This window comes from Cebus imitator, unplaced genomic scaffold (assembly GCF_001604975.1).
Source record: "Cebus imitator isolate Cc_AM_T3 unplaced genomic scaffold, Cebus_imitator-1.0 Scaffold427, whole genome shotgun sequence".
NCBI classification, from domain to species: Eukaryota; Metazoa; Chordata; class Mammalia; order Primates; family Cebidae; genus Cebus; species Cebus imitator.
The window spans coordinates 242,356-255,895 of NW_016107742.1; the positions used below are offsets into that span (position 1 = coordinate 242,356).

A 13,540-nucleotide genomic window follows, 5' to 3' on the forward strand; every position below is an offset into this window, starting at 1 on the left:
GTTTAGTAGAGACAGGATTTCACCATGTTGGTCAGGCTGGTCTCAAACTCCTGACCTCGTGATCCGACCGCCTCAGCCTCCCAAAGTGCTGGGATTACAGGCATGAGCCACCGCGCCCAGTCTGCCTAAGTATTATTTCATCTGAGTTTATTCTTAGGACCACTGTTTCTGTTCCTCTGTTCCACTGAAGGAGCAAGGAGACTGCTGTCAGAGAGCTGAGCCCCACAGCTTTGTCAGGCATGATAAAATCCTTTCTCCCCCTTGTCCTTCTGCTTGCCTGCCCCGCAATGGGGTCTTTGCCTCACTAGGCCAAGGGGCTGGGAAACAAAGCTTGCTCCCAGCCTTCAATGGCTCTTTCAAAATAAAGAGCCATTGACATAGCTACTTGGAATTGGAATTGGGTAGAAAGAGAAAGGGAGGGGGCTTGAGGGAACATTAAACTGCCTTCAATGCAGAGTGGAGTGGCATTCAGGTGGTGGTGTGGCTACAGACTTCGGCATCGCAAAGGGGTGCTGAGTGAGGATGGGCATTCTGCCCGTGTGAGATGGCCCAAGGTGAAGGAGGGATCAGATGGAGGACAGTTGCCTGAGGAGTGATTTTAGGGGAGAAAATGATGAAAAGGGTAACCAGAAGTTGTCTACTTTCAAAAAAAAAACTAGGAAAGGGGTATGGGGATTTGGATTAGGAAGATTTTGCTAGAATGGATGATTTAGGATACAGAATTTTAAATAAATAATCAGAAAACCTATGCTGTAATCTTGTCATTCGTGTTATTTTTATAAATAAAACTGCTTTAAAAATCAAATGTCTGCCGGGCGTGGTGGCTCACGCCTGTAATCCCAGCACTTTGGGAGGCCGAGACGGGCGGATCGCGAGGTCAAGGGATCAAGACCATCCTGGCAAACATGGTGAAACCCCGTCTCTACTAAAAATACAAAAATTAGCTGGGGCAAGAGAATCACTTGAACCCAGGAGGTGGAGGTTGCAGTGAGCCAAGATCACACCACTGCGCTCCAGCCTGGCGACAGAGCGAGACTCTGCTTCAAAAAAAATCAAATGTCCCTTTCCCTTCGCCTATCCTTCCTCGTGTATAGAGTTAGAATTATATTTAAAAACTGCATATTTAGGCCAGGCGCAGTGGCTCACGCTTGTACTCCCACCACTTTGGAAGGCCGAGGCAGGCATATTACAAGTTCAGGAGCTCGAGACCAGCCTGGCCAACACAGTGAAACCCCATTTCTACTAAAAATACAAAAATTAGCTGGGTGTAGTGGTGGGTGCCTATAATTCCAGCTATTCAGGAGGCTGAGACAGGAGAATCACTTGAACCCAGGAGGCAGAGTTTGCAGTGAGCCGAGATCGTGCCACTGCACTCCAGCCTGGGCAACAGAGCTAGACCCCATCTCAAAAAGAAAAAAAAAGACTGCATATTTAGCATTTAGATACTCAGTATTGAAGGATGGCCCTAGAAAGGGATATCAAACCTAGCTAACATTTTGTAATTCATGCAAACAGAGGGGAGCAGTAGCCAAAACAATGCGAAAGTCCTTCCTAGATCAGTGCAGTCGAATGATGGATGATGGAAATGTTCTGTATTTGCACCATGCAGTGTGGTAGCTACTAGCTACATGCTGCTGTCGAGCACTTGAAATGTGACTAGTGTGACTGAGGAAATCTAATGTTAATTTTATTTAATTTAAATCAATTTAAATTAAAATTTAAATAAGCACCTGTAGCTTGTGGCTACTGTATTGGATAGCTCAGTTCTGAATGTTTTGAAAGGCATTCAATTTTCTTTTTTTTTTTTTTAAAGATGGGGTTTCACCATGTTGGTCAGGCTGGTCTTCAACTCCCGACCTCAGGTGATCTGCCGGCCTTGGCCTCCAAAGTGCATGGATTACAGGCATGAGCCACCACGCCCGGCCTCAATTTTCTTTTCCATAAGGGATTACTTTCCATTTGATGTGGCTTATAGTAAAAATGAGTTTATATTCACTAATTACATTCTGACTTCTGGCAAAAGGAAACAGCCCAGAAGTATACTGGTTGGCAAGGGCAACCAGACTGTAATTCAAAACTGGTTGAGGGCAGGGCATTGTGGTTCACACCTATAATCCCAGCACTTTAGGAGGCTGAGGTGGGGGGATTGCTTCCACTCAGGAGATCAAGACTAGCCTGGCCAACATGGCGAAACCCCAGGCGTGGTGGTTCATGCCTGTAATCCCAGCTACTCAGGAGGCTGAAACACCAGAATCGCTTGAACCCGGGAGGCAGAGGTTACAGTGAGCTGAGATCGTGCCACTGCACTCCAGCCTGGGTGACAGAGCTAGACTCTGTCTCAAGGGGAAAAACAAATAAACAAACAAACACACACTGAGAGGGACCAACATGGTAGCTCACACCTGTAATCATAGCACTTTGGGAGGCCGAGACAGGCAGATCACTTGAGGCCAGGAGTTTGAGACCAGCCTGGGCAACACAGCAAAACGCCACCTTTACCAAAAATACAAAAATAGCTGAGCGTGATATCACATGCCTGTAGTCCGAGCTACTCTAGATGCTGAGGTGGGAGGATCACTTGAGCCCTGGAGGCCAAGGCTGCAGTGAGTCAAGATTACACCACTGCACTCCTGCCTGGGCAACAGAGACCCTATCTCAAAAATAAAAATAAAATAAAACTGGCTGAGGGTACTTCCCATGGAAGGTACAATTAAGAGCTGACAATACATATGTTATGGGTAAGGACAAAATGTGAGGCTTCTCTCTAGCATAGAAAAACCATGAAAATCTTTTTAAAGTTGATTCCCTTTTGTATTTTAATTTCAAAAGCCAAGGGGTGGGTTTAAACTTTAGTTGTTTTTTTGCTTCAAACAATTCTCCTGCCTCAGTCTTCCTAGTAGCTGGGATTACAGGTGCCCACCACCACACCCAGCTAATTTTTGTTTTTTGTTTTTTGTTTTTTTTTTTGAGACGGAGTTTCACTCTGGTTACCCAGGGTGGAGTGCAATGGCGCGATCTCGGCTCACCGCAACCTCCGCCTCCTGGGTTCAGGCAATTCTCCTGCCTCAGCCTCCTGAGTAGCTGGGATTACAGGCACGCGCCACCATGCCCAGCTGATTTTTTGTATTTTTAGTAGAGACGGGGTTTCACCGTGTTGACCAGGATGGTCTCGATCTCTTGACCTCGTGATCCACCCGCCTCGGCCTCCCAAAGTGCTGGGATTACAGGCTTGAGCCACAGCGCCCAGGCTTAATTTTTGTATTTTTAATAAAGACGGGGTTTCACCATGTTGACCAGGATGGTCTCGATCTCTTGACCTCGTGATCCACCCGCCTCGGCCTCCCAAAGTGCTGGGATTACAGGCTTGAGCCACAGCGCCCAGGCTTAATTTTTGTATTTTTAATAAAGATGGGGTTTCACCATGTTGGCCAGGCTGATCTTGAATTCCTTACCTCATGATCCACCTGCCTCGGCCTCCCAAAGTGCTGGGATTACAGCAGTGAGCCACTACGCTGGCCATTTTTTGTATTTTTAAATTTTTTTTTAATATTTTTTTTTTTAGAGACCAGGTCTCGCTATGTTACCCAGGCTGGAGTGCAGTGGCTATTCACAGGTGCAATCCCACTACTGATCAGCACAGGAGTTTTGACCTGCTCTGTTTCCGACCTGGGCCGGTTCACCCCTCCTTAGGCAACCTGGTGGTCCCCCACTCCTGGGAGGTCACCATATTGATGCCGAACTTAGTGCTGACACCCGATTGGCATAGTGCATTACAGCCCAGAACTCCTGGGCTCAAGAGATCCTCCAGCCTCAGCCTCCCGAGTAGCTGGGACTACAGGCACGCGCCACCATGCCCGGCCATTTTTTATATTTTAGTAGAGACAGGCTTTCACCATGTTGGCCAGGCTGGTTTTGAACTCCTGACCTCAAGTGATCTGCCCACCTCAGCCTCTCAAAGCTCTATGATTACAGGCATGAGCCACCGATTCCAGCCTAGTTATTTTTTATGCCCTATGAGAGGCATTTCCATATGCTTCTAGGATGAAACATAGACTCAAGAAATTTTTTAAATCGTGAAATATCACAGTTTCATTCCTTGAGATGACTTAAGGGCTGCAATCGAAGCACAAATTATTAGGCTTGTTTCTTGTTTTTTATTGATGAGTTAATTAACATATTTCTTGCTGTTGCTCTTTCCTGCACCAGACATACCTGAGCAGATAGTGATCTAGCCTGGGAGCTTTTTAAGGGTAGGATTCCTCAGTACCCATCTTTTCAGCCCTAGCTTCTATCACAGTGCCTGGCACTTAAAAAGTGCCTAATAAGTCATTTTTGTGGGTGTGTGGTATATATAAGGTTGATGATGAGCACAGTCTATTTTTGATCGATTTAAGAATTCCTAGAGGAGATGACATTTCTTTGGTCTCTGAAGGGTACAAGGAATAAGGGTGCTAGTGGGAGGATGATTTTTTCCAAATTTAACTTATGTTCCACATTCCTCAAAACTCACCTCCTTCTGTTTTCTTTATGCCAGTCTCATCCCCACTTTCTTTCCTTTTTGTTTTTTTGTTTTTGAGACAGAGTCTTGCTCTGTTGCCCAGGCTGGACTGCAGTGGCATAATCTCGGTTCACTGCAACCTATGCCTCCTGGGTTCAAGCAATTCTCCTGCCTCAGCCTCCTGAGTAGCTGGGATTACAGGCATGTGCCACCATGCCTGGCTAATTCTTTTTTGTATTTTTAGTAGAGACGGGGTTTTACCATACTGACCAGGCTGGTCTCAAACTCCTGACCTTGTAATCCACCTGCCTCGGCCTCCCAAAGTGCTGGGATTACAGGAGTGAGCCATCGTGCCCAGCCCACCTCATCCCCACTTTCTAAAGCTAAAACACAAGAAATAGTCCACCCTTTCCTCCCTCATCCCTACACTTCACAGCCAATTAACTGCCCAAACCTAAAAAGCCCTGACAGTTCTTCCTGAGACATATTTTACCTCCACGTCCATCTCCTCTGCCATAGCCCTAGTTCCAGTCCCCATCATTTCTTCTGTAGCCCATTGCAGCAGCCTCTTTTTGACAGGATCTCGCTCTGTCGCCCAGGCTGGAGTGCAGTGGCTCAATCACAGCTCGCTACAGCCTCGACCTCCTGGGCTCAATCAATTCTCCCAAGTAGCTGGGACTATAGGCACACACCACGGCACCCAGCTAATTTTTGTAGTGATGGGGTCTCACCATGTTCCCCAGGCTGTTTTCGAAGTCCTGGGCTCCAGCAATCCACCCACCTCAGCCTGCCGAAAATGCTGAGATGATAGAAATGAGCTACCATGCGCAGCCTGCAGCCGCCTCTTAACGGAGCTTTCTGATGTGGTCTTTCTTGACTTTAGTTCATTTTCCAGCTTCTCCAAAATAATAATCAGGCGTGGTGGCTTACGGCTGTAATCCCAGCAATTTGGGAGGCCAAGGTGAGTAGATTGCTTGAGCCCAGGAATTCAAGAGCAGCCTGGGCAACCTAGTGAAACCCTATCTTTACAACAAATACAACATTCAGCTGGGCATGATGGTGCACACCTGTAGTCCCAGCTGCTCAGAAGGCTGAGGTGGGAGGATCTCCTGAACCCAGGAGGTGGAAGTTGCAGAAAGCCGAGAGATCTCAGCACTGCCCTTCAGCCTGGGCAACAGAGTGAGACCCTGACTCAGAAAAAAAAAAAAAAAATGCCTATAATCCCAGCACTTTGGGAGGCCAAGGGGGGTGGATCACGAGGTCAAGAGATCGAGACCATCCTGGTCAACATGGTGAAACCCCGTCTCTACTAAAAAACAAAAATTAAGCCGGGCGCGGTGGCTCACACCTGTAATCCCAGCACTTTGGGAGGCTGAGGCGGGTGGATCACGAGGTCAAGAGATCGAGACCATCCTGGTCAACATGGTGAAACCCCGTCTCTACTAAAAATACAAAAAAAAAATTAGCTGGGCATGGTGGTCGTGCCTGTAATCCCAGCTACTCAGGAGGCTGAGGCAGGAGAATTGCCTGAACCCAGGAGGCGGAGGTTGCGGTGAGCCGAGATCGCGCCATTGCACTCCAGCCTGGGTAACAAGAGCGAAACTCCGTCTCAAAAAAAAAAAAAAAAAATTAGCTGGGCATGGTGGCACAGCCTATAGTCCCAGCTACTCGGGAGAATTGCTTGAACCCAGGAGGCGGAGGTTGCGGTGAGCCGAGATCGCGCCATTGCTCTCCAGCCTGGGTAACAAGCAAAACTGTCTCAAAAAAAAAAAAAAAAGTGATGACAGCTTTGCCACTCCTGTACTCACTGACCTCCTCTTATGTGGGTGCCGCTGAGTCTGCTCTTTGGTAGTGTCCCAACAGCTCTTTACCCTCACTTTGCCCACCTTTCCAGGTTCCTGACCTGCCCCTCCTGTCAGCCACCCCCAGTTCAGGCATATTCAACCCTCAATCATTCTCTGCACACAGCTTACCTTGTCAGGCCCAACTCCTTTGTGCCAGCTATTGCTGTCAATCTGCCTGACATTCTCTCTCTGCCCATTGCTTCATGGTTTTGTACCCCCATCAACTCAGTCCAGGCATCAGCTGGCAAAGCCTTCCCTGAATCTCCCAGCTGTAGGTGCTCAGAGCACTTAGACAGGCTTCTCATTTTTCTGACAAGTCCTATACATGTTTATTTACTTCTTTGTCTCTTCTACTGAGTGATAAGCTCCTTGGGAGCAACAGCTGAGTCCTATCAGCTCTGGATCCTCAACACCTGGCATGCAGTGCCTATGCAAATGTTCTTTAAAACGTTCTTGGAGGAGCTGGGGGCAGTGGCTCACGCCTGCAATCCCAGCACTTTGGGAGGCCGAGGCCGAGACGGGCGAATCACTTGAGGTCAGGAGTTTGAGACCAGCCTGGCCAACATGGTGAAACCCTAGCTCTACCAAGAATACAAAAATGATCTGGGTGTGGTGGCGGGCACCTGTAATCCCAGCTACTTGGGAGGCTGAGGCAGGAGATTTGTTTGAACCAGGGAGGTGGAGGTTGCAGTGAGCCGAGATTGCACCCTGCACTCCAGCCTGGGCGACAAGAGCAAGACTCTGTCTCAAAACAAACAAAAAGTGTTTTTGGAGGACCAGAGGTTTTTTTCCAAGCTCAAAATGGATTCTAGCATCACATTTAAAGATGGAGAAACAGAGATCAGGGCTCTGGGGAGGAAGCTGACTTGGCTGGAGAAGATACACTGGAGTGTACATTGAGGTGGGCAAAGCAGGTGTGGATATTCACTTGTGAAATGGAGGGACAGGCTCCAGAAAGTTCAGGGACTTGTCTAAGGCCACATGGTGAGTAAGCATCAAGGTTAAAACTCAAACCCAGTTTTCCTACCTCCCACCGTACAGTCTTCAGAACTTTTTAAAGGATAAGACCCAAATGAGAGAATGGACTTCTGTAGTACACACTATGTGCTGGACACCATTGCAGTTTACACAATTTAACTTATTTAACCGTTCTAATAATGCTGTTTGGTAGGTACTACCTTTCGCCCTCATTTTATAAACGAGCAAACTGAAGTACAGAGATGTTGAATAACTTGTCCAAGGTCACGGATAAGAAATAGCACTGGGCACAGTGTTTCATGCCTGTAATCCCAGCATTTTGGGAGGCTGAGGTGGGAGAATCACTTGAGACCAAGAATTCAAAATCAGCCTGGGTTACGTAGTGAGACTCTCTCTACAGAAAAAAAAATTAGTCGGGCGTGGTGGCACACACCTGTAGTCGAAGCTACTTGGGAGGCTGAGGTGGGAGGATTGCTAGAGCCCAGGAGATGGAGGCTGCAGTGAGCCAAGATCATGCCACTGAACTCCAGCCTGGGCAACAGAGTGAGACCCTTTCTCAAAAAAAAAAAAGAAAAAAGAAATAGGATTTGAATCCAGGTTAGACTGGGTCCAGAGGTCATTCTCATAAATCCAAGGCTGTGCTGGCTCTCCATGCAAATTGTTTAATATCAGAATTATGGTTATAATGTTTCCTTTCTCCCTCCTTGTTAAATAAAATTGTAACACCTTTCCAGGGGATGAGCATCTTTCCAACAGATTTCTCATCCCTGCGCTTGTCCTCCCCCAGCCTCTTCCCACTGCTCTGCACGCTTTTAGTGCTCTGCCCTGCTCCCTCTGGCAGGGTTCTCACCTGCCATTTCTTCCTCACAGAAGTGCATCAGCAGAGGGGAGCTCCAGGTGTCTCTGTCATATCAGCCTGTGGCACAGAGAATGACAGTGGTGGTCCTCAAAGCCAGGCACTTGCCGAAGATGGATATCACCGGTCTCTCAGGTAGCAGCTATTTACTTCAACCTATTTCTTACTGTCTGAACCACCCCCCACTCGTTGCCTGTGACCCAGATAGACCTCCACACTTTAAGATCCTCACCCCTTTTACTTTTTTTTTTTTTTTTTTTTTTTTTGAGACGGAGTTTCGCTCTTGTTACCCAGGCTGGAGTGCAATGGCGCGATCTCGGCTCACCGCAACCTCTGGCTCCTGGGTTCAGGCAATTCTCCTGCCTCAGCCTCCTGAGTAGCTGGGATTACAGGCACGCACCACCATGCCCAGCTAATTTTTTTTTTGTATTTTTAGTAGAGACGGGGTTTCACCATGTTGACCAGGATGGTCTTGATCTCTTGACCTTGTGATCCACCCGCCTCGGCCTCCCAAAGTGCTGGGATTACAGGCTTGAGCCACCGCGCCCGGCCACCTCTTTTACTTTTAATCTGCTCCTCTTTCTGTCGACATTCTCTTCCTGATGAATGTCCACGTCCGGTAGATTTCCTAGCTTGGAAGGTTCTTCAGTTGAACAAATGGGGTCTTTACATTTGGGAAGGTATCCTAAATAATATGCATGCCAGGTGCTAAGTGAAACTTCTCAAAAAGGCTGCAGGCATTTATCACTGCGCCCTTTAAAATACTCTTGGTACCACGGGATTTCTTCAGATCTGACTGGAGAAAGTTGGTCTGTTCTAATCTTTCTGGGTTTCCTTGGCCTCTCGTCCAGGCAGGCAGGCTCACATACAATCAGTGTGTGTTACTGTGCAGTCCCTGAAGAACACATGGGGTGGCCATCAAAGATACGCTCCCCCTTTCCAACATGAAATTACCGTTACCTAAGGGAGGACTGTGTCATAGGCCTCTCTCCCTTTTTCTTATCTCTTTGGGGGCCCCAGATCCTTATGTCAAGGTGAACGTCTACTACGGCAGAAAGCGCATCGCCAAGAAGAAAACCCACGTGAAGAAGTGCACTTTGAACCCCGTCTTCAACGAATCTTTCATCTATGACATCCCCACTGACCTCCTGCCTGATATCAGCATCGAGTTCCTCGTCATCGACTTCGATCGCACTACTAAGAACGAGGTGGTGGGGAGGCTGATCCTGGGGGCACACAGTGTCACAGCCAGTGGTGCTGAACACTGGAGAGAGGTCTGCGAGAGCCCCCGCAAGCCTGTGACCAAGTGGCACACTCTGAGCGAGTACTAATCCTGTTCTTCTCTCCTCTAACCGCCCCCCCGGGGCCAGGCTGGGGAGGGATGTGGCGGGGAAAGAGATGACAGAGAAGTGGACTCAAAACCTCATTTTAGTTGTAGAAGAAAATTTCTTATAAAACACACTCCACAAAGAACACCCTACATGACCACAGCTGCAGATCGGTTCTTAGCAATGATGGCTTTTTCTCCTTTGCAAGGCATAAGGCACCAGAATTTCTTTTTCTTTCTTTCTTTTTTTTTTTTTTTTTTTGAGATGGAGTTTCGCTCTTGTTGCCCAGGCTGGAGTGCAATGGCGCAATCTTGGCTCACTGCAACCTCCACCTCCCGGGTTCAAGTGATTCTCCTGCCTCAGCCTCCCAAGTAGCTGGGATTACAGGCACCCGACACCACGCCTGGCTAATTTTTTGTATTTTTAGTAGAGATGGGTTTTCATCATGTTGGCCAGGCTAGTCTTGAACTCCAGACCTCAGGTGATCCACCTGCCTCAGCCTCCCAGAGGACTGGGATTATAGGTGTGAGCCACTGCATCTGGCCTCTTTTCTTTTTTAATGGGGACAAAAGAGAGGGAAAGACCCCCACAAATCTATATATAACAATGTAACCATATACTTGCATGTCTAACAAACTGAAGAAATTAGCCTAACTGCCAATATCAAGTTGCAGATTTTAATCCATGGAAATTGTGTTTTGTGCCGAATTGTATTTGCTGATTACCTGAAATTGACTTTTTTTTAACTGGGCTTCTCTGGAGAATTTCTCCCACCCCCCACCTCTGCAGAAGAAAATTTTCGCTCTTATAAAACCTCATGTTTTCATCATTGCCATCTTTCGTTTTTATTACCTCTTATATCTCTGCTCTTTGACTGAGCTCAAGGTCTAGAGGTCTGTAATAAGCCAAGAAACAAAGGTGGGATGAATGAGGCAAGGTTTGCAGGAGAAAGAGGAATTGAGAAATGGGGTATTTTTTCTATCAGCCCTTCTGCTATGAAGCAGTAAAGGACAGTCTATAATTAACTAACAGACCTAACTGAAGCACAGAGAATACATCAGGCTTACACATCCAATACATCAGATCTTGGACTCTTATCAGACTTGATGACTTCTCTAAAAGGAGCCTTGGAGACTTCAAATTCAGCTATAGGATAGCACCAGTGAACACATCCAGCTGATCCTAAAAGTTGTTTTCAGGTAAAAGGACAAGGGGAGGAGACAAGTGAGGACTGCTGTTCCCCTTTGCAGCTATCTACTGTAGTGACAGCCATTTCTTGGTTGATGGGTTGGAAGTCATCAGAGGTTTGAAGAATTACAGTGGCCTTTGTTTTTCCAGAAATGCTGACCATAGAGATGCTTTAACGTCTTCTCAAATAGCTTAGATGTTATAATGAGGTTAGTTTTGCTTTATAAAACGGGGAACCTCAGAAATGATTCTTTCTCCTTAAATTTTTAAATAAAAATTTAGCTCTTAAAAAAAAAAAAAACAGTGTGACTGAGTGAATGAAGATAAGTTGGATTCTTTCAGAGCATTCTTTTCCTCAAAACAAGCTGCATAGTTCTTGGGATTTATGTCTTTCCACGTGGTAGAGGGATGGGGGAACTACAGGGTGCAATTCTACCACCACTGGGCAATAGAGGTTGAGAGAGATTCAGCATCTTTCTGGGATTAGAATTCAAGTCTTCTTACTCCTACTGCAGCTGTGTCTCTAACGTTGAGACTTTTCAGATGGCAGAGACTCTGTAATAGGTAAACTTGGGGCCAGGCACAGTGGCTTAGGCCTGTAATCCCAGCACTTTGAAAGGCTGAACCCAGGAGTTCAAGACCAGCCTGGGCTACATGGCAAAATCCCATCTCTACCAAAAATACAAAAAATTAGCTAGGTGTGGTGGTGCATGCCTGTGGTCCCAGCTACTCAGGAGGCTGAGGTGGGAGGATCATTTGAGCCCAGAGGTAGAGGCTGCAGTGAGCCATGATCATCATACCACTGCACTCTGGCCTGGGTAACAGAGTGAGACCCTGTCTCAAAAATTGATTAATTAAAATAAAATAAAATAGCTAAACTTGGATAGGCAGTAGATATTTTTGCCCATCTGAGGAGGAACTCAGTCAAGCAGTTGCTTAACAGCTTGATCCAGGGTGTGAAAGATGAGTTGAGATTGAAGTGTCCACTTCCACACAAGAACATCACTTTGAAGCCTGCTTTGGCAAAGGGCGTCAGAAAGCTGAGTCTCCATGGAGGTGGGGGTGACCTTGCTTTCAGTGTTCCCTTAGCTTTTGTGGATTTAAAACCACTCTGCTCCCCCAAATCCTTTTGTTTGGTTTCAGCCCGTGTTCTTGACAATGCAGAGCAATTCTGAGCAGCCACAAAGCCTAAGCTCTGTTCTTGTCCCTGACAACCCTCATCCTCCATAATCTGACTCACTATTTCACCATCAGCTGGGGTCACACCACTAGTCTCTGTCCTATACCCCATGAAATGTAAATACTGTATCATAAGTAGAAGAAAATAATTTTTGTTTTCTAAAAATGCATTTGGAGATAGTTTAATGTAAATCTGACAGGAGCATTCTGAAGCCCCATTAGGAAAAAGTTTTAATGGTTCCTCTTCATCGCCTTAATGTCTAAAGATCAGAAATCGCTGAGCAAACCTGCTTTTGTTTCCTTCCCAGAAACAATGCAAAACCACAGGTGGAGATAGTCTGGTCTTTGCCCTGCTGTGTGTGCCTCTGTAGCTCCTTCCGACAAATGTCTGGGAAAACAGCCTCACCCCACTCCTCTCTCTTCCCATTTCCTTGTAGCTTTATTCCTTGCATTCTTTGGGTCTACTGAGCAGTGGGTGCTGAGGTGACAGGGGAGGAACCAGTAGTTCTGTAGCCTAGGAACTGCCTCAGTGTCTTTGTCAGAAAAAGGCAAAGAGGTGGACAGTACAGGGCTCCTCCCTCCTACCTCAGGCCTGATCCATCGTGCCCTTGACTTTGCTGTCCCAAAGTTTCTTAGCTGACTTTGGTTTTTCACATCTGTTCTTTCCAGAGCTAGCTGATAAAGAGTGGAGGAGGAATGCCTCCTCCTGAGAGTCAGTTGAAAGAAAGACAAGAGAGTCACATCTTAATTTTTGCACAAGGCATTCGTGGTCAGGAACAGGTTAGGGAATGGTCGGTCACTTCTGATTTTCCAAGAGTTGCTCCTTTTCTGCAGATATCTTGATTCCTTTGGGAAGACAAGAATTTTTCTTAATAACCAAGGTCCCTTAATGAGTTATTCCTTCTTTGGGGTCATCTCACTGGAGCACAGCCAAGATGGGCATGTTTATGGACAGTGCTCTAGATGTGAAAACAGATAGAACTGGTTTGTGGGACAGGGGCCGCTTGCTCAGGAGAGGGAATAACGCAGGTCCCTTTTCTCAGAAGACTTGTACTATGGCCATGACAGTGACATTGCCCTCACTATGATCCCTCTCCGAAGTGGTTGTCTTTCTTTACCTTGTGTCTTCTCTTGTAAAAATGAAACTCAAAAATAAAATTAATGTGTCAAATTTTGAAAAAAAAGAAAAAACTGAAAAAGCTAACATGAATTGTGTGAAATTGCATACTGCTGTAATGCTAACCTACAATATGTAATGCTATCTTGTATGTTGAATTTGTTAATGCACCACGCAAGTGCAAAATAAAGACTGATTCACATTAAATAGGCACAGTGACGTCAGCATGATTCTCTGGGAAGCTGGATGACTCTCAGTGAGGTTAACACTCAGACTCCAAAACGATGTTCTAGGGCATGTTTTCCAAAGCATGGTCCCCAGACCACTTGATTCGGAATCATCTAAGGGCACTTGTTTAAAAATGCAGATTCCAGCCAGGCGCGGTGGGTCGCGCCTGTAATCTTAGCACTTTGGGAGGCTGAGGTGGGCAGATCACAAGGTCAGGAGTTTGAGACCAGCCTGACCAACATGGTGAAACCCCGTCTCTACTAAAAATACAAAAAATTAGCCAGGCATGGAGGTGCATGCCTGTAATCCCAGCTACTTGGGAAG

General features: G+C 46.6%; 1 protein-coding gene across 3 annotated transcripts in view; it reads left to right on the top strand.

Annotated features, from left to right (window-relative positions):
• Nucleotides 1-13,199, top strand: part of SYT11 (synaptotagmin 11) — a 28,842-nt gene extending 15,643 nt beyond the window's left edge. Inside the window, exons 3-4 of one of the 3 annotated variants that reach the window (XM_037731885.1) lie at nucleotides 8,191-8,314; nucleotides 9,188-13,199. In XM_037731885.1, coding sequence (XP_037587813.1) covers nucleotides 8,191-8,314; nucleotides 9,188-9,507 — 444 coding nt within the window. In that variant the 3' untranslated portion in view covers nucleotides 9,508-13,199. The remainder of the gene's footprint in view (nucleotides 1-8,190; nucleotides 8,315-9,187) is intronic. The other 2 variants (XM_017509956.2, XM_017509955.2) reach the window with 2 other exon arrangements.
• The last annotated feature ends 341 nt before the right edge of the window (nucleotides 13,200-13,540 follow it).